Source organism: Colletotrichum siamense (assembly GCF_013390195.1).
Source record: "Colletotrichum siamense strain Cg363 chromosome Unknown KSG_Cg363_contig04, whole genome shotgun sequence".
NCBI classification, from domain to species: Eukaryota; Fungi; Ascomycota; class Sordariomycetes; order Glomerellales; family Glomerellaceae; genus Colletotrichum; species Colletotrichum siamense.
This window is the reverse complement of record NW_023501017.1, coordinates 830,904-857,118: the sequence shown is the minus strand read 5'-3', so window position 1 is coordinate 857,118 and position 26,215 is coordinate 830,904. Positions and strand designations below refer to the sequence as shown.

At 47.8% G+C, this 26,215-nt stretch overlaps 10 protein-coding genes across 10 annotated transcripts; 6 read left to right on the top strand and 4 right to left on the bottom strand.

The window, feature by feature from the left end:
• Positions 1-1,421: 1,421 nt before the first annotated feature.
• On the top strand, positions 1,422-3,229 carry CGCS363_v006158 (uncharacterized protein; the record flags this gene model as incomplete). The annotated part of the gene is made up of 6 exons (XM_036638007.1): positions 1,422-2,084; positions 2,141-2,363; positions 2,424-2,822; positions 2,878-2,994; positions 3,045-3,103; positions 3,197-3,229. 6 exons carry the CDS (start codon positions 1,422-1,424, stop codon positions 3,227-3,229), a joined length of 1,494 nt encoding a protein of 497 aa, XP_036495785.1.
• A 283-nt stretch (positions 3,230-3,512) lies between these two features.
• CGCS363_v006157 (scyllo-inositol 2-dehydrogenase) lies at positions 3,513-4,646 on the bottom strand (the record flags this gene model as incomplete). Its single annotated transcript, XM_036638006.1, has 2 exons — positions 3,513-4,259; positions 4,314-4,646. 2 exons carry the CDS (start codon positions 4,644-4,646, stop codon positions 3,513-3,515), a joined length of 1,080 nt encoding a protein of 359 aa, XP_036496121.1.
• Positions 4,647-5,152: 506 nt separating this feature from the next.
• Positions 5,153-6,320, top strand: CGCS363_v006156 (D-xylose 1-dehydrogenase; the record flags this gene model as incomplete). The annotated part of the gene is made up of 2 exons (XM_036638005.1): positions 5,153-5,189; positions 5,260-6,320. 2 exons carry the CDS (start codon positions 5,153-5,155, stop codon positions 6,318-6,320), a joined length of 1,098 nt encoding a protein of 365 aa, XP_036496120.1.
• Positions 6,321-6,527: 207 nt separating this feature from the next.
• Positions 6,528-8,167, bottom strand: XYLO-4 (putative beta-xylosidase; the record flags this gene model as incomplete). Its single annotated transcript, XM_036638004.1, has 2 exons — positions 6,528-7,577; positions 7,631-8,167. 2 exons carry the CDS (start codon positions 8,165-8,167, stop codon positions 6,528-6,530), a joined length of 1,587 nt encoding a protein of 528 aa, XP_036495792.1.
• Positions 8,168-9,241: 1,074 nt separating this feature from the next.
• On the top strand, positions 9,242-11,084 carry CGCS363_v006154 (Non-reducing end alpha-L-arabinofuranosidase BoGH43B; the record flags this gene model as incomplete). The annotated part of the gene is made up of 3 exons (XM_036638003.1): positions 9,242-9,527; positions 9,597-10,087; positions 10,140-11,084. 3 exons carry the CDS (start codon positions 9,242-9,244, stop codon positions 11,082-11,084), a joined length of 1,722 nt encoding a protein of 573 aa, XP_036495791.1.
• A 738-nt stretch (positions 11,085-11,822) lies between these two features.
• CGCS363_v006153 (uncharacterized protein) lies at positions 11,823-13,060 on the top strand (the record flags this gene model as incomplete). The annotated part of the gene is made up of 3 exons (XM_036638002.1): positions 11,823-12,519; positions 12,588-12,802; positions 13,022-13,060. The coding sequence occupies 3 exons, from the start codon at positions 11,823-11,825 to the stop codon at positions 13,058-13,060; spliced, it is 951 nt and encodes a 316-aa protein (XP_036495788.1).
• A 616-nt stretch (positions 13,061-13,676) lies between these two features.
• pqsH (2-heptyl-3-hydroxy-4(1H)-quinolone synthase) lies at positions 13,677-15,065 on the top strand (the record flags this gene model as incomplete). Its single annotated transcript, XM_036638001.1, has 3 exons — positions 13,677-13,930; positions 13,984-14,236; positions 14,295-15,065. The coding sequence occupies 3 exons, from the start codon at positions 13,677-13,679 to the stop codon at positions 15,063-15,065; spliced, it is 1,278 nt and encodes a 425-aa protein (XP_036495787.1).
• Positions 15,066-15,228: 163 nt separating this feature from the next.
• HGT1-9 (High-affinity glucose transporter) lies at positions 15,229-16,877 on the bottom strand (the record flags this gene model as incomplete). The annotated part of the gene is made up of 3 exons (XM_036638000.1): positions 15,229-16,130; positions 16,186-16,727; positions 16,801-16,877. The coding sequence occupies 3 exons, from the start codon at positions 16,875-16,877 to the stop codon at positions 15,229-15,231; spliced, it is 1,521 nt and encodes a 506-aa protein (XP_036495790.1).
• Positions 16,878-17,873: 996 nt separating this feature from the next.
• On the bottom strand, positions 17,874-19,154 carry gudD (putative glucarate dehydratase; the record flags this gene model as incomplete). The annotated part of the gene is made up of 1 exon (XM_036637999.1): positions 17,874-19,154. The coding sequence occupies one exon, from the start codon at positions 19,152-19,154 to the stop codon at positions 17,874-17,876; it is 1,281 nt and encodes a 426-aa protein (XP_036495789.1).
• A 403-nt stretch (positions 19,155-19,557) lies between these two features.
• CGCS363_v006149 (putative transcriptional regulatory protein) lies at positions 19,558-22,156 on the top strand (the record flags this gene model as incomplete). Its single annotated transcript, XM_036637998.1, has 5 exons — positions 19,558-19,694; positions 19,754-20,995; positions 21,049-21,454; positions 21,510-21,998; positions 22,064-22,156. 5 exons carry the CDS (start codon positions 19,558-19,560, stop codon positions 22,154-22,156), a joined length of 2,367 nt encoding a protein of 788 aa, XP_036495601.1.
• Between the last annotated feature and the right edge of the window lie 4,059 nt (positions 22,157-26,215).

Below are 26,215 nucleotides of genomic sequence, written 5' to 3'. Positions count from 1 at the left end.
ACTCCGTAACTCAACTGAAAAACGGTTCTCACTTTCGCAAAAGCGGGGGATTTGGCAGGTATGTAGTTCATTGATTCATGTGTCTTGCCGTTTCCGTACTCGCCATTTTCCGACTGAGATCATCTGAGACACAACTGCCGGACCTAGCTACGGCCGTTGAGGACGGTAATGGCTGTCTTGGAAAGAATGGAATCAAATGTCACACATTGCTCGTAACAATATCTGGCGGTGGTATATGTCGAAGAACCGAGTTAAATGTCTAGCTAGTCTTCAGGTTACGTATCAACAGCAATGGAGGCACGTTAAGGCCATAACAGCCCGAACTCCATACAATCGTCTGCTTGCGGATCCTCTATCTAGCTGATCTCGAAGCCTCGGGCACGATATCCGTTTGTCTTAGATAATGTCTCTCATTGTGATGTCATGGGTGCTCGGGACAAACGGCATAGCACCGCCGTCGGCGCGGTCCGAGTCGTTTGAGCGCAACAGCCGCTAGTCTCACTTCCCCGCTCCAAAGTTATCCTCGGGGCACTTGTGTGCGGCATGAAAGCTCTCTATAGCCACACAGTTTGAACCGGCCATAAGATAAACACATGCCCGACCACCCCGCGGTTTGAGACGCATAGTAAGTTCCGATGTCTCAACCGCCCCTGGAAAGGCGTTGATCAGGATGACGCTTTCATGAGATTTACTGTCTCGCTTCCAGAATAAGCGTATCTCGTTCTCTCTTTAGCTTTTCTCTAGAGTCCCACGAGGACGTTTTCGAACACCGCTAATGGGCACGAATTGGAGTAGACGTGGGATTCCATGGCATTTAGATCAGATAGCTAGATGCTGGATGAGATATCTGGAACCTGGCTGAAAGCTGTCTCAGCCGCAGTTTTGCCTACGTCCCGAAACACATGAAAAGGCCGCACGCTAGCGCCCTATCTTTGCAATAGGAATAAATGGCGCAGAGTGAGAGATTCTTGATACTCCTTCCGGTATAATGACCGTTCCTTGGGCCTCTTAATGCTTACCTACCGTAGATCCTGTGTCAGATCTAAAAGGTATGACCAGTAAAGATGAGTATCTTCTAAAAGACATGGATGAAACTATCAACAGTGTATTTGCGAAAGTACATTGTATGATGTAATGCTTGTTTATAGTGAGTCCAATGAAAGTGTGGCATTTGATTCGGAACAGATTCCGAAAAAGCTAAACCTGTGAAATTATCTGTTTGGTTTACTTGCAAATCGCTTGTTGCGGTGGAGATTCCTAGGCGACATATGGGCAGACGCAGTGCAACAAAAATATAAAGTCATGCGCCTTACCCATAGCTGTAAAACCCTTTTGGCAACAACATTGAAAGCTTCCATGACCATATCAGATACATCAACATATCCGCCTTTTCTTCCTATCCATCAATCCAGCTGCCCATTATGTCCATCGGAGGCAGCATCCATGAAAGGGTGAAGCGGAATGAAGAAATAACCCGTGGTGACCTGCGGAAGGCCCGCAGCGACCCCTCTTTCCAAATCGACGATGCCCCGGACGGTTACAGCGCACTTGCCTGGGCAGTCATGTTGGGCAACCTCACCAACATCCGACTCCTCATCAGCAGCAAGGCGGATCCCAGAGCACGATACAAAGACCAGTCTCTTCTTCATATGGCAGTCACTGCTAAGGAGAATGCCTTTGAAGTTGTTAAGATCATTCTCAAGGACGAGTCCGTTGACAGAAACGCGCGAGAGGGGCGCAGACCCAACGACACCCCGCTCATGACGGCGCTACGAAACCAGGCAGACCCTCGGATCATTGATGCTTTGAAGAAAGCGGGAGCTTCCGAAACTGTCAAGAACAGCAACGGAGAAACGGCCAAAGACATTGCCAACGGCCTCATCAGCCCCGGGATCACCGCGCCTCTTGAGGATCCCGAGAACCAGGGTTCAATCGGACCTGCGCTGGCCAAGTTCATCATCTCCGCAGTGCTTCTGCTGTTCGCATACTGCAAGCCCTGGAAAACCCTCAAGGATGCTCTTGCTGCAGCCTTCAAGCAGATCAACAATGAAATCGGTAAAACCAATCCTGGGGACAAGCCTCAGGTAAGCGCATCTGCCCCTTCCAGCTTGCTCTGATGAAATGACTGACGTCTTTGAAGAAGCCACGGTTGCCAAGTTCCTACCAGGACTGCGTAGACTCAATCAGGAAGATCATCAAAGACATGGGTCTCGACGACACATACCCACCGGACCATCCGTTGATCGACGACATTGCCGACGAAGCATGGGAGAGACAAAAGGATGCAGGCACAAAGACCGAGGATCCGGGCGAGTTCAACGAGAAGCTGCGTTGCGCCTTGTACCAGCCTATCCTTTACTGCGGTAAGCCTTCTAGGCACGAGAGGTAACCTGAGCATTGGCTGATGAAGATCTCACGAACAGATGACAGTGGGTCCATGGAAGGAAATCGGTGGACCGCCCAGACTGATCTTGTTGACGACATTGGCGTGCTGATGAACTCATTTGCCCCTGAGAACATGGGTGTGCACATTCGCTTCCTGAACAGAAATGACGGGGGTCTCGACAACGTCCGGGGCAGCGATATCCGCGGGAAGTTCAACTTCAAGCCTAACGGATCCACCAAGCTGGGAACAGGCCTCAACGAAAAGATCCTCAAGCCGTTTGTGTACGATATTCTCGACAAAGAGGAGGACTTCAAGAGGCCGCCTCTCATCATCACAATCACAGACGGCGAACCCAACGAGGAAGATCAGAACACATTTGCCAACGGAATATCGACCTGCAGTCAGAAATGCTCTGCGGCGTATTATTCTCCTGACTGTCAGTATACTCTGGCTTTATTCGTTGCATGACAGACTACTGACATTGTTGGTAGTTGTCAGGTTCCTCGTTAACCAGGTTGGCGACGACGCTAAGGCTGCGCTGTTCCTCGACGGACTCCAGAATATCAGCAAGGAGAAGAAGTACAAGGATCTTCTTCACGTTACCTCAGGTCTTTTTTCCTCTCTATTCGCATGTTGACAATGCACTGACTTGTGTCAGATAAACTTGATCAGAAGTATTACGAGCTTCGAAAGAACAAGAAGGAGCTTAACCTCTGGGTACGTAGAGCTCACTCCTCCAATCCCATCTACCCCAAGGCTGGCTGAACTCTTCGATGTGGACCTCTGGACTAACACGTTGGGCACCTCTAGCTCTTTGAGACAATCTTGCCTCCCCTGCCCTGAGTATCGCAGACTTGGACTACGTTACACACAGGGCACCAGAGGACATGGTGTCATGGGATAAGATGCATTAATAACATGGTTCAGTCCGGTAGTCTATGCAAATGAAATCCAAATCTTTGATCAACGTAACAGCCATTACCAATGACAGCGAGCGAGGCCCTATCGGTATATTTCCTTAGGTAGTAACTGGTAAAACTTTCAATGTCATGGAAATATGTTTCCATTTCGATATCAAATGGTAGCTTTGTCGTTCTATGGCCCGTCTCTAATCTATTCGAGACCTTTACAGCTGCGGAGTAGGTCCTGTAGCAATGCCCTGGCGATTGAAGTAGATCTTCTGTCCCGTCCTCAGACTCTCTTGCAAGCCCGCAGCTATCCTCAGAGACGTGACGGCTGATCTCAGCGGGATAGGCATGTCCTTTCCGTCAAGAATTGCGTCTACAAATGCGTTTGCCTCCACCACAAAAGCCGAGATGTACCTGTCATACCATGAAGGCGTCGGCTCAACCTTGACAAATCCATCACTCGCAGCGATCTCCACACGATTCTTTCTTGGAGTTGCGTTGACCGTCAACTTGCCCTCGGTACCAAATATCTCAGTGACGTTGTCGTATCCCACGGCGGAACTCCTGGAATGATAGAAATGGGCGATCTTGCCATCCCAGTACTCACACAGCCCAATGGCATTGTCGGCGTCTCCAGTCTTTTTGAGATCTGGGAAGATGTCGGCCGTACCAATTGCTGACACAGACTTTGGCACTGAGTCCTCACCAAGGAACATCAGCGACAAGTCGATGTCGTGAATTGCAGTGTCGTAGTAAATTCCTCCGGAGTTGGCAAGATACTGGATGAAGAACGGACTCTGGTCCCCTTTCTCTATGCCGTGGGATCTGAAAACGAATGGCCTTCCAATTGTTCCTTCCTTGATCTTGGAAAGAGCGTCCTGATAACTGTCGTCGAAGCGACGGGAGAACGCCACCATTACCTTTGTGTCGGGTTTGGATTCCACACGCCGACACAAGTCTTCAAGCTGCATACATATTAGCGTTCGCGGTTCATCCAATGCAGACGGTGACAGCATTACCTCTGGGACAGAGTTGCAGATTGGCTTTTCGCACAGAACATGGATGCCTTTCTCGAATGCCGCAATAGTCTGCGGCATGTGAAGCGCTGTGATAGACGAGATGATGACAGCCTCGAGTCCAGGGGTCTCAATCATTTCTTCGAAAGTGCTGTACACCTTCACTCCGTAAGGCTCAAGATTGACAGCGGCCCAATCGAGATCAGCTTTTGCAGGGGAGCACGCGCACAGAAGCTTAGCTCGGGGGACTAGTCGCAAAAGGTTTATGGCATGACGTTGACCCATGCGGCCGATGCCAACGACTCCGACGTTGAGGATCTTGTGTTGGGAGGCCATCGTCGGAGGTCGTCCTTTTGGAAGTTAGGTGAGGGTGGTCAGCTTCTGTTGCAGGAAGGCGTTTGATGAATGACGTGTGCGAGATACAGCTAGAATGATGGAAGAGCAGAGCAGCCAACGCCTCGCTTAAAGAGTGCACGATAAGTCTTTTATGGTCACGACCGAAGTCCCGTTGGGCGTCTGCAATAATCCGCGGGTTTTGTTGCTATTTCAGACGAATGCAGGGAGAACCGGCGAAAATGCTCCCAATTGGTAATACCTTGATTGTCAAATCGCCGACCGTCATTGCGGGGGACATCCCGAATACCGACGTCAGCAGGGCCGGGGCGGCCAACTCAGTCTACGGAGACTATATAAGATGGGTCTTCGGTCAGTGAATTCCGTAGAATTGGCTGAGTCCTCATCCGCCGAATCATTCTAAAATATTTGAATACAGCGCATTCCTCTGTCAAGCGATCTCTAACTAGCACAGTCTGACGTTGTTCGTCTCAGCCAATCACATCACAATGTCGGAATTACCAGCGATTCGTTGGGGAATTGTTGGTGAGATCTTCCCCCGCCCCCGCATGGCGCCAAGCTTGCGCTGTGTGACAGACTGGCTAACGAGCCACAGCAACGGGGATGATCTCCTCCTGGTTTGTGGAGGATCTTTTGATCTCTCGATCAGATGCGAAGGTCAAGCATATTGTGCAAGCAATTGGCAGCTCCTCTGTCGAGAAGGGGAAAGACTTTGCGAACCAGTACTGCCCCTCAAGTAACCCCACTATCTACGGGTCTTACAACGAAATCTACGCGGATCCGAACGTGGATATTCTCTACATCGGAACTCCACATGCATTTCACAAACAAAACTGCCTGGATGCGATTGCAGCGGGAAAGCCCGTCCTTTGCGAGAAGGCTTTCACCCTGAATGCCCGAGATGCGAAGGAAGTGTTTGACTTTGCCAAGGAGAAGGGAGTTTATGTTGCTGAAGCAATGTGGCTCCGCCACCGCCCACTTGTTCAGGACTTGCAGCGTATGTTGCACAAGGAGAAGATCATTGGCGACGTCTTCAGGGTGTACTCCGAGTTCGGTTTGGAGATGGATATCCCCAACCTACCGGACGGATCCAGGTACAAGCAACCTCGCCTCGGTGCAGGCTCACTACTTGATCTTGGCATTTACACCTTGACGTGGGCTATCCTCGGTTTGGATGCTGGAACCCCAGCCGCTTCAGAAACACCCAAGATTCTCGCCGCTCAAACGCATTGGGGCGAGGTTGAGGTGACAACCAGCGTGATCCTTCAGTACCCGTCAACAGGAAGGCAAGGCGTGATCACATCCACAACAATGGCGACGGGCAACCCGGACGTGATAGCCCGAATTCAAGGAACTAACGGCACTGTTGAAGTTCATGGAACGGTTCCTTCCGACCCTGAGTCTTTCACTGTCTACGAGAAGTTCTGGAGAGACCAGAATGCGGGCATTGTGAAGAGAGACGTTGCAAAGAAGCACGACTACAAGCCAGTTGGGCGTGGCTACTACTGGGAAGCTGATAATGCTGCATTGGATGTTTTGGCTGGAAAGCTGGAAAGCTCGGTCATGCCATGGTCAGAGACTATACGCGTCATGGAAATCATGGACGAAATAAGACGACAAGGTGGAACTGTGTATCCTCAAGACTCTGAGCAATGATAGATTGTCATGTTTGCTAGATTTACTAGAGGTAGAGGTTGCTAAATACAGAATGAATGTAGATGTATTTCGTTTAGAGACTTCTATCCTAACTCGAGGGCTAGTGTCGTAGGTTTGCTCCTCTCAGCTTTTCTGCAAAACGCATATTTAATAGGGGCTGTGCTTTGATACAGCGCCTCGATGCGATCTGGAGATAGCTGTCAAGCACTAATCCAACATCTCCAGCGCAAACTCCTTCACCAACAATGTTCCACCCAGATTCTTCTTGGCCCAATTGAAGACGCCAAAACGGTACCCCATGAAGAAGTACCACTCGGCGTTGAGCGCATACTCTGGCCCAAGCTGTTCGAAGTTTTGCCCATCAACGCTGTACCAGAAAGAGGCATATCGCGGAATGTTGCTAGAGGCTCCCAAGACTGAGGGCGTGATGTCGGCTTTGATCCGTAGCCACAGGTCTGCACCTTCGATCACAGGACCCTCTGCCTTGACGTAGCCATTGGAGGTGGTCAACCAATCTTGCTCTGAATCCATGCTGATGCCATCAACATAGACAAGTTGCGCCACCCCATCGGTCTTATGGATACCGATGTACGCGCTGTCTTGTCGAAGTGCTGTGACACCAGCTTGGTCCCCGTCAATCATTCCAGAGATGTCAAGCCGAAACGTTCCTTGGCTCTTCGGCCCGAGAATTCGTTGCGTGAGAGTATTTGAGGCTCCGTATAGTCCCTCACAAACCGTTGCTGTGTTTAGAACCAGTCCATCAGGGCCTATGCTCCATGCGTCGTTATCTGGGTTATGATTCCACTCCCAACGGGGTCCAAGCGTGGCTCCCTCAAACTTGTCGATATAGGCGCCACTTCCTTCGACGGTCTTGGTAGTCCGAACGGGTGAAGGGTAGTTGACGCCCCAGCCACCATCTGCATCCGTAACTACCTGCGGCCAGCCCTCGGCATCCCATTCGATGGGGGCAAGAACTGGTATGCGACCGCCTGGATACACATCGATGAACGCCATGTACAGCCAGTCACCGTCTTCTGTGGAGACGAGGCCTCCTTGGTGGGGAGCTCCGGCCCCTTCGACTGGTGCTTTCATCTGAGCGATGACCTCCCTGATCTCATAGGGACCCCATGGGCCGGATGTCGACTTGAGCACATGCTGCTCGTCTCCTGGCTTGGTGATCCAGATGTAGTAGTTACCGTCAATGTGATAAAAGCGCGAGCCTTCGATGTACCTGTGAGCATCTTCAGTGTAAACCACCTGCAGTAATCGTCAGCGCGTTTATCAGAGACGAGCACTTCGGATATGCCTACCTCGCTCCGAACTTCCGAAAATCCATCAGGTGACAGCTGAGCAACATGGATGTCTACCGCTCCATACGCGATGTACATGGTGTCATCGGTGTCTATTAGCAGGCCCAGATCATAATAGCAATTGGGGATTGGTTCGTGATGAGTCCAAGGTCCTTCTGGGTTTGATGCAGTGAAGATATGAGTCTTGCCTTCCCCTTGAATGCAGCCGTACCAGTAGAAAATGCCGTTGCTCTGACGATATCCAAGGGAAGATGCCCAGACCCCCTTGACGTATGCTGCGTGATTACTTCCGTTGAGAGAGAATTGGGATCCCGGGAGCTCGGGAACAGAATGAGATACGAACTCCCAGTTGACCAAGTCATAGGATCTCAGTAAGGGTGCCCCGGGAGAGTAGTGCATCGTCGAGGCGCTATAGTAGTATGTGTCGTTGACTCGGAAGACTTCCGGGTCTGCAAGATCCGCCCATAGAACTGGGTTCGTGAACGTGTTATCCTGCCGCATGACCAAAGCGAGCCCGATGCGGCCGAAGCCTAACATCGCGAGAAAGAAGATGATGGAAGCTCTGCACTGCATGCTGAAAGTGATAGATTCTGAAGATTGCTATCGATGCGTAGTTGTCTTCTGAGAATGACGGGGCGGGCTGTCCTTTCTATACTTGGTAGAAATGCAGTAATATTTGCCATGGAGATCTCAATAGTTGAGTTGACGCTCATCGGGATGTGCATCTCATGACAATCAGTCGTTCCGAAGCGAACCCTTCCGGCTAAAGCAACTTTCGAGAGTTTAGCCGAAACATGACGTGAATTCAAAGGCAACTACTTCCACTACAAGTTCTATGTGTTGTTTCCTCAGACAGTACTACGTACTGTGAATGCACGTGCTGAGGTGCCTGGGTAAACTGAGTTGCCAAGTGTCAGAAACGCTCCCCGCTCATTCGTCCGGATGCTGAGCTTCAAGATGTATGGGGTGATCATCCTCATTGGCGACGGTTCCCAAGTGGGAATTCTTCGCACGATTCCCTCTGCAAGTCTCATGAGAATGCCCACAAAGTCCAAGAAGAGCGTCACAGAGCCTTGTCGGTTCGCGGGTAAATCTAGAAACGTCGAAATGAGCAGATCAGACCCCAGTAGATCTTGTCTTCCCCGCACTCCGAGGCTTGGAAACATGGTCTGGGGGATACGATTACTCGGGACGGGATTAAGCGAGATACGATTCCGCGGGATTCGATGGTATTGGTGCGGCACAGCGTCAACTCTCAGTCTCCTCTTGTAATGATTTGCCGTCGATGCACCTTCCTCGTTTCATTACTGATGCTAGGCGCGAAAGTCACTCAAGATGGTTTACCAATGTTGCTTCTTGCTAGATGTATTTCGGTCTTACTTTTACCTTTCAGCCGGAATCACACGGCAGAAGCTTGTCACGCAATGCCAACGTAAGAATGATTACCAAGACCTCGGGATCTCTGGCTATATCCTCGGTCCACACAAGATCAAGAAGAATTGCATCTTTGATCAAGTATTTAGAGCTTTACATGGCCATTATACATGAAATGGATTGGAGGGTATAAGCCTCTACTCTAGAAACTAGTCTCAGCGCAGAAGACCGTTGACCATGGTGCTCTCTATCTTCAAGTACCTGCTGACAGGTTGGCTCGTATTCAATGGGGTCTCCTCCGTACAGGCAGAAAACTCAACATTTTACAACCCTATCTTGCCTGGATGGCACTCCGACCCTTCTTGTGTGCAGGTTGATGGAATATTCTACTGCATTACTTCCAGCTTTATTACCTTTCCGGGCCTTCCAATCTACGCATCGAAGGACTTGACCAACTGGAAACTGATCAGCCATGCGTGGAACCGAGAAGCTCAAATGCCCGGGGCAAGTCAACAGACAAAGGGTAAGTCTCACCGTTTTATGTGACTAAACTGTTGCTCAATTAGCTATATTGACATGGACGTACTTCAAGGCCAACAAGAAGGGTTCTATGCGGCCACCATCAGACATCACGATGGACAGTTTTGGGTCATATGTGAATATCTTGGCTTGCCTGATGGCATGTTGGGGACAATTTTCAAGACAATTGATCCGTACGACAACACGGCCTGGGCAGACCCTATCACGTTTCCCACACCGGCCGGAGATCTAGATCTTTTCTGGGACGATGACGGCAAGCTTTACATTCCAGGCGGAGGCCAAGGCACCGTGCTTCTTGATGTCGATCTTGAAAGTGGCACAGTCCTCAACAACACTTTCCTTTGGTCAGGAACTGGAGGTGTGTGGCCAGAAGGTCCGCACATATATCGCAAAGACAAATTCTACTACTTGTCAATGGCCGAGGGGGGGACTGAGACTGGGCACTATCAAGTCATGGCGAGATCTGCTGATCTCACTGGTCCATATACACCATGCCCCAACAATCCAGTGCTCACGAATAAGGATACAGATGAGTACTTCCAGGTATGTGGAATAAGTCATCTTGTGGAATGTTTGTCTGATTTGGAAACATAAGACGGTTGGCCACGCAGACCTGTTTCAAGACACCAATGACAACTGGTGGGGTGTCGCGTTGTCCACGCGTTCGGGACCAGAGTGGTCCATCTATCCCATGGGACGAGAAACTGTCCTGTTTCCAGTAACCTGGGAGCAGGGCGAGTGGCCAATTTTGGAGCTAGTCAGAGGCAAGATCTCTGGCTGGCAACTGCCCCCATCTACTCGAGACCTCCCTGGTCATGGCCCGTTCAACTCTGATCCCGACGTATATCAGTTCACAACAATGAGCGAGATACCACGGAACCTCATTTATTGGAGGGTCCCACGGCAGGGAGCGTTTGAGATCGCGGACTTGAAAGGCATGCATATTGTGCCTAGTCGAGGTAACCTCACTGGCGACAATGCAGAGCTCGATGGCCGATCTGGACTGTCCTTCATCGGACGGCCACAGACCGATTCTCTGTTCAACTTCAATGTGACCCTAGACGTCCCTCTCGATGAAGCTGATCTGGAAGTAGGAGTCACTCTTTTCTTGACGCAACATAATCACGCCGATCTCGGCGTAGTAGCACAACCCAAGGCCGATGGCGCCGAAGGCACTGATCGCTTCTTGCGTTTCAGGGCCACAGGAAACGATGCCCCTGAAGAATATGTCGAGAGGTTTCCCGAAACTTGGAAGGTAGATCTCATTCAACTTGAGATTTCTACACCAAATGCAACACATTACACTCTTACCGCATATTCAGCTGCAGAGCCCGAAAACAAGATCGTAATGGCTACCGTGTCGGCGAAGTTGGTCAGCGGTCAAAGTGGTCCATTTACTGGGGCCCTTCTTGGCGTCTATGCAACTTGCAATGGAGCTGGAACGGGACTTGAATGCCCTTCAGGAGGTGGCGTCTACGTGAGAGAGTGGATGTACACAGGCAAGGGCCAGTACTACACTGCCGATGACCTCAGATCTTAGCTTTGGGTGTTTAGTCATTCGGCGTGGAAACAGTACAACCCAGAATCCAAGTTTCCAACCATATCTTAAGGTAGACGTCAATATCAGCGTGTACAACTGGGCAAATTGTTTCATCACCTTCAAAAGAAGACCGACTTCGTGTGACTGCGGTGCCCCAACGTCACTCCGGCACGCCAAGCTGAGATGAGACTGATTCGGGATTTAATTCCATCGCAGATTTTACCCATTCAGAGCAGACTGTGTTATCAGCTCTGTCTTGTTCAAACGAGCTCGTTCCTCGTTCACCACAACGTAGCTGGACACCTCGTCGGAGATAATTACCCACTCGACCCCTGCACAAGTCGCAGCTGACGGAGAGGATGTGGGGTTCTGATTCGCAGCTGACAGGACAGAATGGAGCAATGCACCGGAAACGGTTAGACCAGCATTGAATGGCCGAATCAAAAGTTGGAGACATGTGAGGAATCGGGACTTCTCTCGCCTCTTTGTACCGAAGTACTTGGCTCTTCAATGCTGTTTAAAACACAGATAAATCCAAAGTTCTCAACCCTGAAAACAGCTGACCTACCCGCTGACCAGAAGATAGCGAGTTGAACAGTTTCTCAAGGACAGTTCCCCCACCATTCCAACATGAAACCCATTCATCTCTCGTATTGCTCTGGCAGCTGCTGCAAACCATTTAAATCATTTCATCGTTAATCTCTTCGGATCAATCGAGTCTACCAAAGCCTGGTCATTATGTCTCTGCAACCCCCTTCTGTCAACTCCCGGTCGTCTGTGCCACCATCTATCGACGGCAAGTTTCTCTTTGTCAATGATGACCTCCTCGCCCCTGCTGAAGTCGGAATCCTCGAGCCCTCCTTTCCCGATGAACCCGTCGAAGTCCTCCGCGATCGATACCATACTAGAGGCTACCTCCTTGTCAAGGGTCTCCTGCCCCGACAAGACGTCCTGGCCGCCCGAGAATCATACTTTGCATCGCTATTCCCAAGCGGTATCTTGAAGCCAGGCACGGCACCTAAGGAAGGCATCTTCGATCCGGAAGCGAACCCCTCGAACTACCCTGGTATAGGTGCTGGAGCCAAACGGACCACCGCCACCGCCCCTGGAAGTCAGGATAAACGCGGAATGTTCATGGATGCTGCACTGAAAGCCCACACCGACGAGTGGTACTGTGGCTCAACTGATGGCAGGGTCCCTGGGTTCTGCAACCATCCTGCCCTCAAGGCTTTCGTTGCCCATTTTACGGGTTGGGGCGATAACACCCTTCCTGTTGAAAGAACCTTGCTGAGGAACAACACTCCTGGAAACAAGGCTATCGGCGTACACTATGATCAGTCATTTATGCGCTACGGTGAGCCTACTGCAGTGACAGCGTGGGTTCCTATTGGTGATGTCAGCCTGGAGGGTGGCGGTCTGATCTATCTCGAAGACGGTATGTTGCCTTCTTCGTCATAACGACGAAGGTTCAGTACGACTTCAACTGACACTATAATTCTCTAGGGGAGTCACTTGGTGCCGAGATAGAACAGGACTTCGAACGAAAGGCAAAGGCTGCAGGGATGGACGATGAAGAGGTACGGCACGCATACAATGCAAACATGATGAGCACTGGGTGGTTGTGCAACGGTGCTGCGGACTTCGGTCGCAAGTATGGCAAAAAATGGCTTGTTACAGAGTACGAAGCCGGCGACGTTGTCTTTCATACACCTCATATGGTATGCACCTCCGCCCTAGATGCCGCAGTCCATACACCAACTGATTGACGCTTTTCTTTTTTTAGATCCATGCATCGACTGTTAACTATGATCCAAAAGGTAGGATCAGACTTGGAACTGACCTACGCTTTGTGGACTCGTCTCGGCCGTGGGATGGAGTGAGACAATCCTCCACTGAGTTGCTAGTTCTTGCTTGTTATACTGACCAACGTTGTCTAGCGATGGAACGAATACTATCGTATTGACGATGGGCTCTAGGCTGCAATGTCATGATGAACATGCAAGGAGTGCCCTGTGTTATTTTTGTCTGTAAACTTGCAACCATCTTATCGACTACTTCGCCTTTCTCTTCATACATTCATTCAGCTTTTCTCTTCTTTCAAGTGTCTGGTTGCCGTTAAGAATTTTCTTGCGATATTGATGGAGGTTATGTCAGGTTCAGCGACAGGAAATACTCCACCCAACATGCCACGCTCATTTCTCACACCCCCAGACTACCAGCAAAGTAGGCTTCCTTAAGTTTGTCAGGTTCCAACTGTTGATATGTCAGCAATTCACAATCTTTTACCATTCAATGACCCACTGATGCTGGTGGTTCCAAAACATCTCATTTTCGTGGGGGGAAGGTCCTTTATCGGCGTCGGCCGAATTGACAATAAGCTCCGAATATTGCGCAATACAGTCAAATGGCCTGATAAGCAGCACTCATTGGCCTGCAATGTGAGAGCATAAAATGCCGCGCAAGCCGCTTTCGATTTCATCACATGGTATGGACTTGATGATTGTTGTCGTGAACCTCTAAGCGACTTATTGAATCATTTCCGTCACGGCTGTGGTCTCAAATTCCTACCTCTCATTGTGAACCATAATTATCATGGGAAGCATCCCCCCTCTCAACGTCGCCATCATTGGTGGTGGACCAGGTGGTTTAGGCGCTGCAATCGAGTTTGGAAAGCTCAATTATGTTGATTGGACTCTTTACGAGAAGAAGCCTGAGATAAGTGAGACTGGTGGTGGCATCAGTCTACAGCGCCATACTTGGCGATTGCTGGAGTTGATTGGGGCTGCCAAGAATGTAGACCCAAATGACTTCTTCAGGGCTGAAGATGGAACCAGCGGACAAACAAGGTATCAAGTCTGACTGGCGATAGACCGCCCAACTATTAGCTGACCATCACTAGAAACGGAAGAACGGGCAAGCTTCTGGAGCAGAGCAATCACTCGGCAGATGTGCCTCTGCAACAACGTAGCTGCAGACTCGTCCGGGCCAAACTTCAAGCAGCGCTCCTCCAAGAGGTTGACAAATCTCGGATCAGGGTGTCAAAGAAGTTGACCAATATCGAGAAATTGCAAAACGGAAAAATTCGGATTGATTTCGCCGATGGCTTCACTGATGAAGTGGATTTGCTTGTCGGCGCAGATGGCATTAGATCTGTAAGTTCAGCTACCCAGCAGACTACCATCCTCCGTCAGCCTGCTGACTGCGACACAGTTTGTGCGCTCGTTTGCATTTCCCGACCATAAGATCAAGTACAACGGACAATCCGCTTATCGTACTATCATCTCTAAATCTGCCGCCCTCAACATCGAGGGTATTCCCAGATCACCCGTTTTCTGGCAGAACGTTGGTGGAAAGTATGTCTTTACTTGTCCCCTAGGTGGAGATGACTTTGAAGTTACTGCTCGCATCCGCCGACCGACTGAGGGTCAGGAGCATGTCAGCTGGGGTCGGCCTTTTGACTTCTCGACCATCGCCTCCGAGTATGATGAGTTCTGTGAGCCAGTCCGCAAGGTCATCCAGCTCGCGGCACAGGGTAATACTGAAGAATTTGCGTTGTTCTCGGGTGCGCGACTCGAAAGCGTGATATCGCACGACGCCATTGCTCTTATCGGAGATGCATCCCATCCGCTGTCCGGAGCTTTTGGCGCAGGAGCGGGTTTCGCTCTGGAGGATGTGTGGGCTCTTACTCGAAGCTTGGATTTTGCGCGCACAAACGGAGAAGGTCTGGCGGTAGCTCTGAAGCTATATGACCAGATTAGGTCGCCGCATTATCGAGATTTATACGGGGTTCTGGACAATTTTGCAGCAGTCAACTCGAAGCTATTGGCCGAACAGCTTCCTGCAGATGATGAAATTGAGGAAAGAGTTAGAAGAGCCAGCGAGAAGAAAGCTACTTGGATGTACCATTACGAGGTAGACAAAGCAGTGGAGAACCTTTTCGGGGGCCAAGGACAGTCTGTCCAGCCGGCAGCGCTGCTCTAAAAGCGAAGCTGTGCTCGACAGAGCACCGTCTAGCATAAAATGAAGCAGGAGCGTTATTCAATACATCTTTGCGAGTTAAAATGATAATCATGCAATAAATGCTACCAGCGGGACTGCAAAAGGAAGCTTTCTCCTTAATTTTGTCAAGCGACTTTGTCTTCCATCATCTTCGCGAGCCCTCGACATGATCAGACGATACCTCCACCTTCTCAGTCGATGTGACATTCTTCTCATCGAACTCTACGTCCTTCGAAGGGTTTGTCACAATCTCGTCTCCGAACTTGGCCGCAACCTCCTCAAGAGACAAGAACCGAGTCTCTGGCAGGAAGAAGAAGTAAATGGTTCCCGCGAATAGGTTGCACGCGATGAAGACAAAGTAAAACTTCCACGAGATTTCATCAAAAGCGATGGATGCTGCGTATGAAAGCCAAATCGCCGTGATCGATTGTGTGAAGACAGAGAAGCCGACGCCAACACCACGCAGATCGAGGGGGAAGATCTCTGCAACCAGTACCCAGTTGACGCTGTTGAAGAAGAAGGAGTAGGCGAAGGCGAAGAGAAAGATGAACGCCACTCCCGCCCGAGAGCCTGCCGGGTTAGAGCCCTCTGGGAACCGCTCTGAGAGCGCAGTCAAAACTGCAAGCAGTACGGCCAGACAGTAACTGCCAGAGATGACCGTGACGCGCCGGGTCCAGTGATCGGCGACGAAGAAGACGTTGATGATCTGGCCAACGACGGCCATGAAACCGTACAGAGCTCCGATGAGGAGGACAGTCTGTCCTTCGTAGCCAAGAGAGTTGTACATGATGGACTGATAGTTCTGAATGATGTTGGAACCAGAGAGCTTCATCATGTTGACTGTGAGGCAGGCAAGAAGAGTGCGGCGGATGTATTTGCGCGTGAACAGGTTCAGGAAGTTGGTCATGGCGTTCTTCTTCTTTTCAGACTCCAGCTGGATTTGGCTGCACATTTCGGCGAACTCTCTTTCGATGACCTCAGAGCCGCGGTGCTTGTGAAGGGTATACATGACCTGTTTGGCTTCATCGTATCGCTCTTTGGAAGCCACTATGAGATGTATGATTAGTTGAAAGATTCTGGATCTACGTGGAAGGATACGTACACCAACGCGGGGAGTAAGGGAGGAAGATGGTCATGATGGCAAGGCAGAGCGCTGGAGGGATCTGGGTAGCCAGTGGTACGCGCCATTGCAGGTCACCAACAGCAAATGAGCCGGCGTACCCAACCCAGCCAGCAGCAAAAAAGCCTAGAGTATTCATCAACCCTTTCAACCCCACGAGGAATCCGCGGTTCTCGGGGAGACTCAGCTCGGCCAAGTAGACCGGAGCTGTAGGGTAGACCATGCCAGTTGAGAAGCCAGAAAATGCGCGACCGACGATCATCATGGCTGGATTCACAGCGGCAGTCTGAAGAATGGCCCCGATGACGCTGGCGGTTGCACCCAGAAGAAGTGTCCACCGGCGAGATATCCTGTCCATGGTGTAGGCTGAGCCACCACTGCCAAAGGCGTATCCGGCATAGTATCCGGATACGATGCCAGCCCTCACCGAAGCATTGTCCAGAGAGGATCCATACATGTACAGCTTGAATGCTTTTTGGGCAATGGTCGATGCGATGATACCGGTATCGATGCCGTACACGAAGCTGCGATGTCATGTCGAGTCAGTAATTTGGCTCAATATTATGTCGACGTCAAGTTGCAGATAATTTTACGAACCCTGCGAGACTGATAGCTAGACCTATCAGGATCGATCTAGTCGAGTTGCCGCGATGACCCGCTGTACGTTTCGTCATTGTGTAAGTGTGAGTCTAAGGCGTGATGCTTTATATTCCACTTAAGGACATTCAAGAATGAGAGACGATGTTGAGAGCAGTGATGATGCCAACCTTGACTGGAATACTTCAAGCCTTCATAGACTCTAACTCAAGATCAGGGTGCAGTTACTAAACTTATAAACCCCAATATTCCGGTGTATCAACTTGCGAAATCCTTGGGCCCTTCGGCAATGTCTCCGTGCAAGTCGGGCTGGACGTGGCTCATCCTGATGTCCACTTCCCCGCACAAAGGAACGATGAACTCCACCCCCGCATTCACCCCAAGATTCCCCCGTGAAAACAACTTGCCGAAACCCCGTGGGTGGCTTCTTGCATGGGTTGACGGCCCTGAGTGGTACGAGCTTCGGGGCCCAGCGGATCCATATTGAGGAGAATCGTCTGACGGCCAGGTTTGTGGTCAGCCAGGACCTTCCTTTCAGGTTTAGTTCATCCGAGGAGATCGTGTATTAGAGCCTCCGAAGCTTGTAGCTCCTGATGATACATGGAGACGCATGAAACCCCGGCAACGAAACGAGACTCATGTCGGTACGAAGAAGTGGTGTACACTGCCGCGTAAAACCCGGTTGGCAGACGCCCCACGAGTAGTCCGGAGATATGTGCGGATAAGCCATCATATGAAAGGCTGTGAGAAACAGTGCATGCATAGCCAGATTTATGGGATCATTGATTGTAAGCCATATAGCGTGTCATATGTAGAGATCCTGACGTCGTATCGGGAGCAGATGAACAACTGTTTCAGAGGAGGAGTCAGAAAAGTATGAACACCAGCTTGTCATACACAAAGATCATTGAATGGTCTTCTTTCCAACGCTCAGTATTTTTAGATTTCAACTTTCGTCAATAGAAGGATGGCATAATTGAAGTGTGACTCTTCATTTCATTACGGATCTACACGATCACTCACGTTGAGAACATTCTGAATATAAACAGCTAGTTACATGACCTCATTCTATGCTACCACTTGGGTATCTTCGCTGAGAAATCCGGCTGGAACTTCTGCATATATGTAGTATCATCTCGCTTCCGCAAACCGCAGTCGAGATACTGCTGATGAAGCTTAGCCAGCCTCTCCCTATCAAGCTCAACTCCCAGACCAGGCGCTGTTGGCACATTAACACCACCATCGGACCATGTAAGCGCGCCGTCAATCACAACATCCTCGTTCCGTGGCTTCCAGGGCCAGTGGGTATCACAAGCGTAGTCGAGGTTGGGAGTCGCCGACGCTAGATGGGTCATCGCCGCAAGCGAGATACCCAAGTGGCTGTTGGAGTGCATCGAGAGACGCATGCCCCAGGTCGCGCAGATTGCCGCCAGAGTCTGGGACTTGCGCAGGCCCCCCCAGAAGTGGTGGTCTGAAAGGATGACCTGCACCGCGTTCTGGAGGATGGAAGGCGGGAGATGTGAAAACGCAACAACGGCCATGTTTGTGGCCAGCGGCATCGAGGCCTCCTTAGCTACGGCTGCCATACCCTCGATCTCGGGGGCAGGATCCTCCAAGTACTCAACAATGCCGTCGAGCTCTTTGGCAACCCACTTAGAAGTCTCAACAGTCCAGGCGGCATTGGGGTCCAGCCTCAGGGGCACCCCGGGAAACGCTGCATGCAGGGCCTTGACTGCCTCGACCTCCTGGGCCGGCGGGTATACACCGCCCTTGAGCTTGATGGCCTTGAATCCGAATTCGTCAATGATTTTCTTCGCCTGCCGCACGAGGCCTTCCGGGTCTAGCGCGGGGCCGTACTCATCGTCTGCGTCTCCAGGGTGCCCCGCCCATTTGTAGAACAGGTACGCAGAGTACTGGACGTTGTCTCTAACGCGGCCGCCCAGTAGTTCGCTGACGGGCACGCCTGCAAACTTGCCTTGGATGTCGAGGCAGGCGACCTCGAATGGGGAAAAGACCTTGTCGGCAACGGAGGCGGTTGTCACCATGCCCGCCATACCGTCGCCGCCAGTGGTGGTGTCGCCTTTTAGTGAGTTGACGCATATTTGGTAGATGGCATTCGTGTCGTAGATTGTGAGGTTCTTGGTCTTGATCTGATCGGCAGCCGCCTGCAAGCGACCGAGGTGCGTTGAGTCGCCGTAGGATTCACCCAGCCCGTAGACTTGGTCATCCGTGACTACCTCAATGATGCTGCGCAGGGCAAATGGTTCATGCACGCCGACGCTGTTTAGCAATGGCATGTCATGAAATGCCACCGGGGTGATGACAACATCTCGGATAATGCCACGAGGAGACATGCTGATTCTAGGCTTTGTTGGTTTGCAACGCTGTGTTCAGGTGGGCTGGTAGGAGCTTGCGTCTCTCAGAATTGGAGCCTACCACCAGATCTTTCCCGTCTTTTTAACACCCGAAGATGGTACTCATCGAATGGCCGTTGTCGCAGCGCTTCCCCAGAAGATCAGCAGATCGAAAGCCGGGGTGGGGTCCTGAATATCCGCCGCGTTTGCGGATAAGAGGAGGTGGACAAGGATCGGCTCCTCCGCATTCCTGGGGAAGTTCACTCCTCGAAACGGATAAGCGCATCCGCGGAACGGACCCTGGTCTTCCTCGGCCCCCGCAACTAACACCAGGTCATTTGTCCAGCTCACGAGTTGATCCGAGGAATGGTCAAATCGACGATACTTGACATCCGAGGAAACGATGGATGAGACGTCAACGACACGATTTCCCCGCATCCGTCGAGCATCCGATGCGCCGGACGATGGCCGAGCACCCAAACGGCTGAAAGAGGATCCCATTCGGCCGCGGGTCAACAGAGCATGCGATCGCTGCAAGTCGTGAGTATCCCGAGGGAGTAATGTTGACTGCCGGAGTAGACTAACGTCGCTTGATTCAGGCGCAAAACGCGATGTTCGGGGACTTGGCCTTGTGTCTTCTGCGCTCACCTTCAGCTTGACTGCCAGTTCACGGCGACGTATCGACGAGGCCAACTTCTACCAGCAGTCGACAACGAAACTGCGGCCTCTGACTATTCAAGAGACCTCGGCCGCTCTCCTTCGACCTCGGAACAGAGGAACGGAGCTGATGGCAGCAATCACCAAGACTCAATCTCTAACGGAACCCGGGTGCAGTTTCACTCGCAAACAACTGCACTTTCAGGGTCGGCGCTGGATTTGTCTCCTTCCGGGATTCGAGCTGCTGAACCTCTTGATGTCTTGAATACCCAGTCCCAAGAGCTACATCAACATCAGCCCTCCACTCGCAACTCACCTGAGCCCTCTCAAACGGATGAACAGGGCCACTATGTGGGCCCGGCTTCTGGAGTCTCATTTCTCTTGAGGATCCAGAGGAAGCTGCAAGTCCAATCTCCCGGTTACTTCAACTCTTCAGTATTCAACTTTGGCGATCGACCGTTACCTGGACATGACTCCTCCTTCGCGATCTTGCCACCAAAGACCATAGCAGAGTCGATGGTCAAGAGATACTTCGCCTTCGCCGCAACCACGCACCGCTTTTTACATCGTCCTTCTGTGGAATCATGGCTGGAAGAGCTGTACGACACTCACGGTGCTATGCTCTACAAAGAGTGTGCTCGGAGTCGAACGGCAATCCTCTTCATGGTGTTTGCTCACTCCAACAATTACCGAAGTCGCTTGTCTGTTGACGGCAAGGATTCGACATGTGAGTCAACTGAAGTTAGTGCTCGGTTCTTTGCCGTTGCAGAGCACCAATTGTCGATGGAGAAGGGCCAGATAAGCTTGGCGCACGTGCAGGCACGCCTAGCCCAGTGCTTCTATCTCTTAGCCCAGTCCCGACTTAATCACTGTTGGACTCTATTTGGCATTACGGCCCACCTGGCTATGGCTCTCGGAATACACAGGAAGTCCAGGCTTGACGGCAAGTCAACGGATCGCGCCAATCATATCGATTTGGAGTGCCGGAAAAGAACGTTCTGGTGTGCGTACAATCTCAACACATATTTAAGCGCTGCTTTAGGTCGGCCTATGACGTTCCATGATGAGGATATTGACCAGGAATTACCCCTATGTATTGATGACGAACAACTCCTCTTTGGCTTATCGTCTAAGCCAATTGTCTGCGGGCCATCAGTAACTTCTGGTAGTGTGGCTCAAATAAGGTACGAAGACTCGATCTTTCGCCGAGTTGACGGCAAGCTAAAGTACTACTCAGGTTATCTCGAATCCTTGCACAAATTCTCCGGGCTTTTTACGGAATACGTTCTCCATCTACCGAGGAGCACTTTGCATTAGCCGAGAAGTTCAGCAAAGAGTTAACTGAATGGCGAGATCACATATCCTACCTTCTGGATGCCGGCGGCAGCTCCGCCATTTTTGTCAAGTTGGTTCTTCGTCAACGGGATGTTCTCAAGCTTGCGTACTGGCATGCCCAAATTCTTGTCTATCGACCGTTTCTGTTGAAGACATTCTCTGCTGTGGACACCAATGACGAAAGCTTTCTATCAACTAAACAACAGCAAACCCAACAAAACATCAAAAGTTGCATTGATGCGGCGATGAGTATTGCTGAGCACATTGACACCATTGACTCTGCCGGGGAATTCTACAGCACTTTGTTCGTAAGTTGACTTGCCCCGAGACTTGAGATGGGTACTGACACATAACTCATTCTAGTTCATTCCATACTACGGCTTCAGTGCTGTAGTAATTCTCTACGTATACGCGATCCAACAACGAGCAGAGGCGCCTGAGAAGTATTCTCTTTGCTTTCAGCTGGCTTCGAAATGCCATTCCCTGTATGAGAGAAACTCAGTGAAGGGTACCTTGACGCAACGCTATGGGGTTGTTTTACAAGAACTGCGCCTCGAAGTTCTCCGGAACAACAACTACCTGGCTTCTACTTCACCCATCCAGGCTGGTGGAGACTCCGTGCCCAGCGAAATGATGACAGCAAGAGATTCTTCAACAGCAACTGCGATGTACAACGTAAGAGCGAAAAGCCAATTTGACGACCTGCACACCGGCTCAAAGGCTGCAACATCTCAGATAGTAAACACCACCGAGGACCAACTAGTCAATGGCAATGCTGGCCATGTAACTTCAGTTGACGCTTTAAACACCGAACTCTTTCAAATCAGCGATTGGGGCCAATTTGACTCTTTGGTAAGTGCAGAAGTCATTTGATGTTTCCAGAGATTGTCAGCTTACTGACACGACTGGCGATACAGGTTACGGGCGGCATCGGAAGCTTGGACGCCTTTGTCCTCGGTGAGCCTAATGAGACCTGGGAAAATATCAACACTTCAGACTTCAACACCTGAATCGGCGTATCTCGATTCATTCTCTCCCCCCTCGGCCGGCATCCGCAACTACCGTGCCGAATTTTCAGAGCCGCGAAAACCGCCGGGTTGGCGTCTCCACAATCGGACCGTACTCGGGCCAACCACCGAGTCTGCAGAGAGAGAAAAAGACGCGAGTCAAGTGGGAGTCCAGTTTAATTACCCACTTCGCTGAAATATGTCTGCGCACTACGTCATGCCGGAATTCTGTCCTGCGTTGAACCCAGTACCCAGGGGTCCAAGCGGCGCAGGCTAACGCTAGCCCCCCTACTCACGTAGGGGGCGAAAAAACAGGGTTTCCACGCAAAAAAGGGGGTTTCTACCTAGATCACTAAAAGTAGCATTTTTCAGTATTAATCCACTAAATTAATAACTTTTCGTAATATAATTTTTAACCTTAACTATATTATATAGTAATAAAAGTGTTATTATTATATTACTCTTAAGTAGGGCTATCTAGCTATATATATAATATCTATATATCTTATATAAATATTAATATACTATAGAAGATAACTATATTATCACTTTCTATATTATTAATAATATATTTCTATTTCTTTACTACTTATATTAATAGAGGTGTTATTAGAGGGTTACCTTTAGTAATACTATAAATATAGAAGTATATTAAGCCCTCTTATATAGTAAAGATAGGCGCTTAGTATAATACTAATATAGCTAGCAAAACTAGCGTTAGTAATAGTAGTAACTTAGGCTTATTAGTATTAATACTATTATTATTAACACTTAAGTTACTAACTAAATTAATGCTTAAAGTAGTATTATTACTATCTTCCTTAATAAGGTTATTAATATTATTAAAGACCTTTAGGTTATTATTATTAATATAATACCCTCTTAAAGCTAGTAGATCTTTAATATTAAGGTAGCTAAGAAGCCTTATATAGTACTTAATAATATCTTAACTCTCTTTTAGTAATAGTATAAAGTTAAGATTAATCTACTACTTAAGCTTAAATATTTTATACTATTATAAATCTTTTAAGTTAAATATAATATAATTATTAAATCTCTTAGTATATTTTAACTATAGTATAAAGTTTAACTTCTTTATATACTTATTAATTAGTTAATACTTATTAGTATTATACTCTACTTATAATACTTTCTCTTATTATTAAGCCTCTTTTTTTATAGTAATATATTACTATTTAAGCTCTTTCTTAGAAGCCTTAATTACTTACTTCTTATAATACTTTTTAATCTCTATAAATAATATACTAATAATAAATAAATAAGCTAGTTTAATACCTCACTAAGTTTACTACTTATATTACTATATCTCTATATATATATTATAGTTAATAATATACTCTTAGCCTCTCTTATAGTATAAATTACTTTCACTAATTATAGCTTTAATTACTTTATATCCTCTTTAAGTAGGAGAGCTTTACTTAGTAGTATAATATTATTTAATTATATTTACTTATAGTATAGCTCTCTTAAACTTATTATTATCTAGTAAATAGCAAAATAAATAGCTAAGAATATTAACTTAAGCTAACTATATATATTTAACTAATTAAGAGAGAACTATATTATCTCTAATTAGCTAGATACTTAACTTTTTAAACCTTATTATAATATTAGCTAAAATAAATATAATATTTATTATCTACTAAAGCTTATTAATAAAGTTTCCCTAAGTAAAAGTAAGGTTACTACTTTATATAAACTCTTATAGTACTATTTAATAAACCTTCTTAAATAGCTAAAAGACCCTTATATCTATAAATTAAAATAGATATATAGCGTAAAGAGGAAAAAAACTAATAATAATATTAAAGTTAATATAGTATTCTATAAGATCTAAGCTAATATAACTAGAAAAGCTATTAAAAAAGAGTAAATAATATAGCTTTATATTAGATTCTTTTTAGAGAATATCTCTATATAACTTAGTATAAATACTTAGTATTATACTATATATCTTAAGCTAATTAGAATAGCTTCTATATATATTAACGCTAAACTATAACTCTATTATATACCTAAGCTATTAGAACTTTACTAACTACTTAAATAAGTATATATTAAAATACTTAATATAATTTATTATAATCTTTTAATTAGAGAAAGTAGTAAGAGACTATATAAAGTAAATACTTTTATTAATATTATAATTAGCTTAAGTAGTAATTAGCTATATCTTAAAAATAAAATAAGCTAAGATAATATCTCTAATAGTATTACTAATATTAATAAAAATATATAACTCTTTATTAGCTAGATTAATAACTTCTTATAGTTTACTCTACTTCTACTATCCTTAGAGTAAAATAATATATATATAATTACTAAAGTAGCTAATATAGTAGTTAAACTTATTAGTATTCTATATCTTAAAAAGCTTAAGTTTATAATTTTAAACTATAGCTTTATATTAATTAAAGAAATCTTAGATTAGTACTAGATTAAACTTAATACTTTTCTAATAAACCTTAATAGGTTTAATCTTTAATCCTTTTTAGAACTCTAAGTAGTTAGACTTCTAAGATCTTATAAAGTGCTCTAAAATAAAGCCCTTATTTTAGCTAGCTTAAAAAGCGTTAGCTATCTCCTTAATAATAATTAGAGTTACTAAGAAGTTAATAATATTAAACTATATTATAAATACTACTAAAGCTAAATCTTTAACCTTTATTACTACTTTTAGCTAGCTACCCTCTTTAAGTAATATAGAGAGGTTATAACTAGCTTAGAGAGCTTTTAGATATTTCCTAATTACTATATAAAATACCTTATAGTCCTTAGTAATAGCTTAGATTAATAGTACTATAAATAGAGGTTTACTAAAGTAACTAGAGTAAAAAGCTTAATATTACGTAGTATATAATACTTATATAGCCTATTTAGTAAGCGTTAAGTTAGTATTACTCTAATAAAGTATCTTAGTAACTAAGATTAAATAAAATAATTAAAAAAAGTATAGTTTTAGGTTATAGCGTAGTCTTAAAAAAGATATTTTTTAGTAGTAAAACGAGAAAAACGTAACTTTTATATAACTAGCTAGAAACCCCCTTTTTTACGTGGAAACCCCATTTTTTCGCCCCCTACGTAAGTAGGGGGAGTTTTGCGCTTAACGTGGCTGACTAACGCCCCCAGGTACGTAAAAGACCTCGGGCTCCCGGCGGCCATGGCGGAATGTGGACGCGGGCTTTTTTCGACACCTTGTAGGGATAAAGAGCCGCCAATGGCGAAGGGACCAAATGACATCATTCCGCTGCAGAACGTGCTGACCGAAGGTTTCAGTCGCTCAAATGCAAGCTTCCCGTTGGTTGCCTGTTCGGCAGAGCGGGACCTGAAATCTGTTGTTATCTCGTCCTAAACGTGGTCCCTGGACGGGTATCTGAAGAGGCACAGCGTTGATCGCAACGGCGCGTACTCCGATCTTCTCGCGTAGATCTCCTCGATGCTTGAAGAGACGGAGAGAGAAAGAGAAAGATGCTTTCCGCTCGGAGACGATGGCTATGACCACATGTACCAATCAGGCACAACATTGACCTTCGCGAGAACCTTGACTCGCCCGTCCATCTGAATGGTGATCAATGAAATGCAGTCTGCTTGAAACCTGCCTGCGCTCTTTTTCTGGAACCCACTTGCCCCTCCATTGCCCCTCCATCCGCATGGTTCCTGTTGATTCCCACCCCACCTTGTCACAGGCCGCCGATCACTACAAATCTGCCATTGACAATTAACAGCTCGCAGCTCTGTGATCTTTTTTTTCTTCTCTTCCTCCTCATCAGCAACTTTCTACCCAGATTTCAAAGTCTCAAGCCATTCAACCGCCAAAATGCCTCAGGTGAGTAACATCGAAGCCCATTCCGGAGCTCCGTTCACGTCCTGCGATGACAATGATGCTTACCACCAGAGCCATAGGTCAAGTGCATCCTCTTCGACTGCGACAACACGCTCGTGTTGTCCGAGATCTCGGCCTTCACCGCCTGCGCGCAGCTCGCCAACGAGATCCTCGAGAAGTACGGCATCGAGAAGCGCTACCAGGGCGTCGAGCTC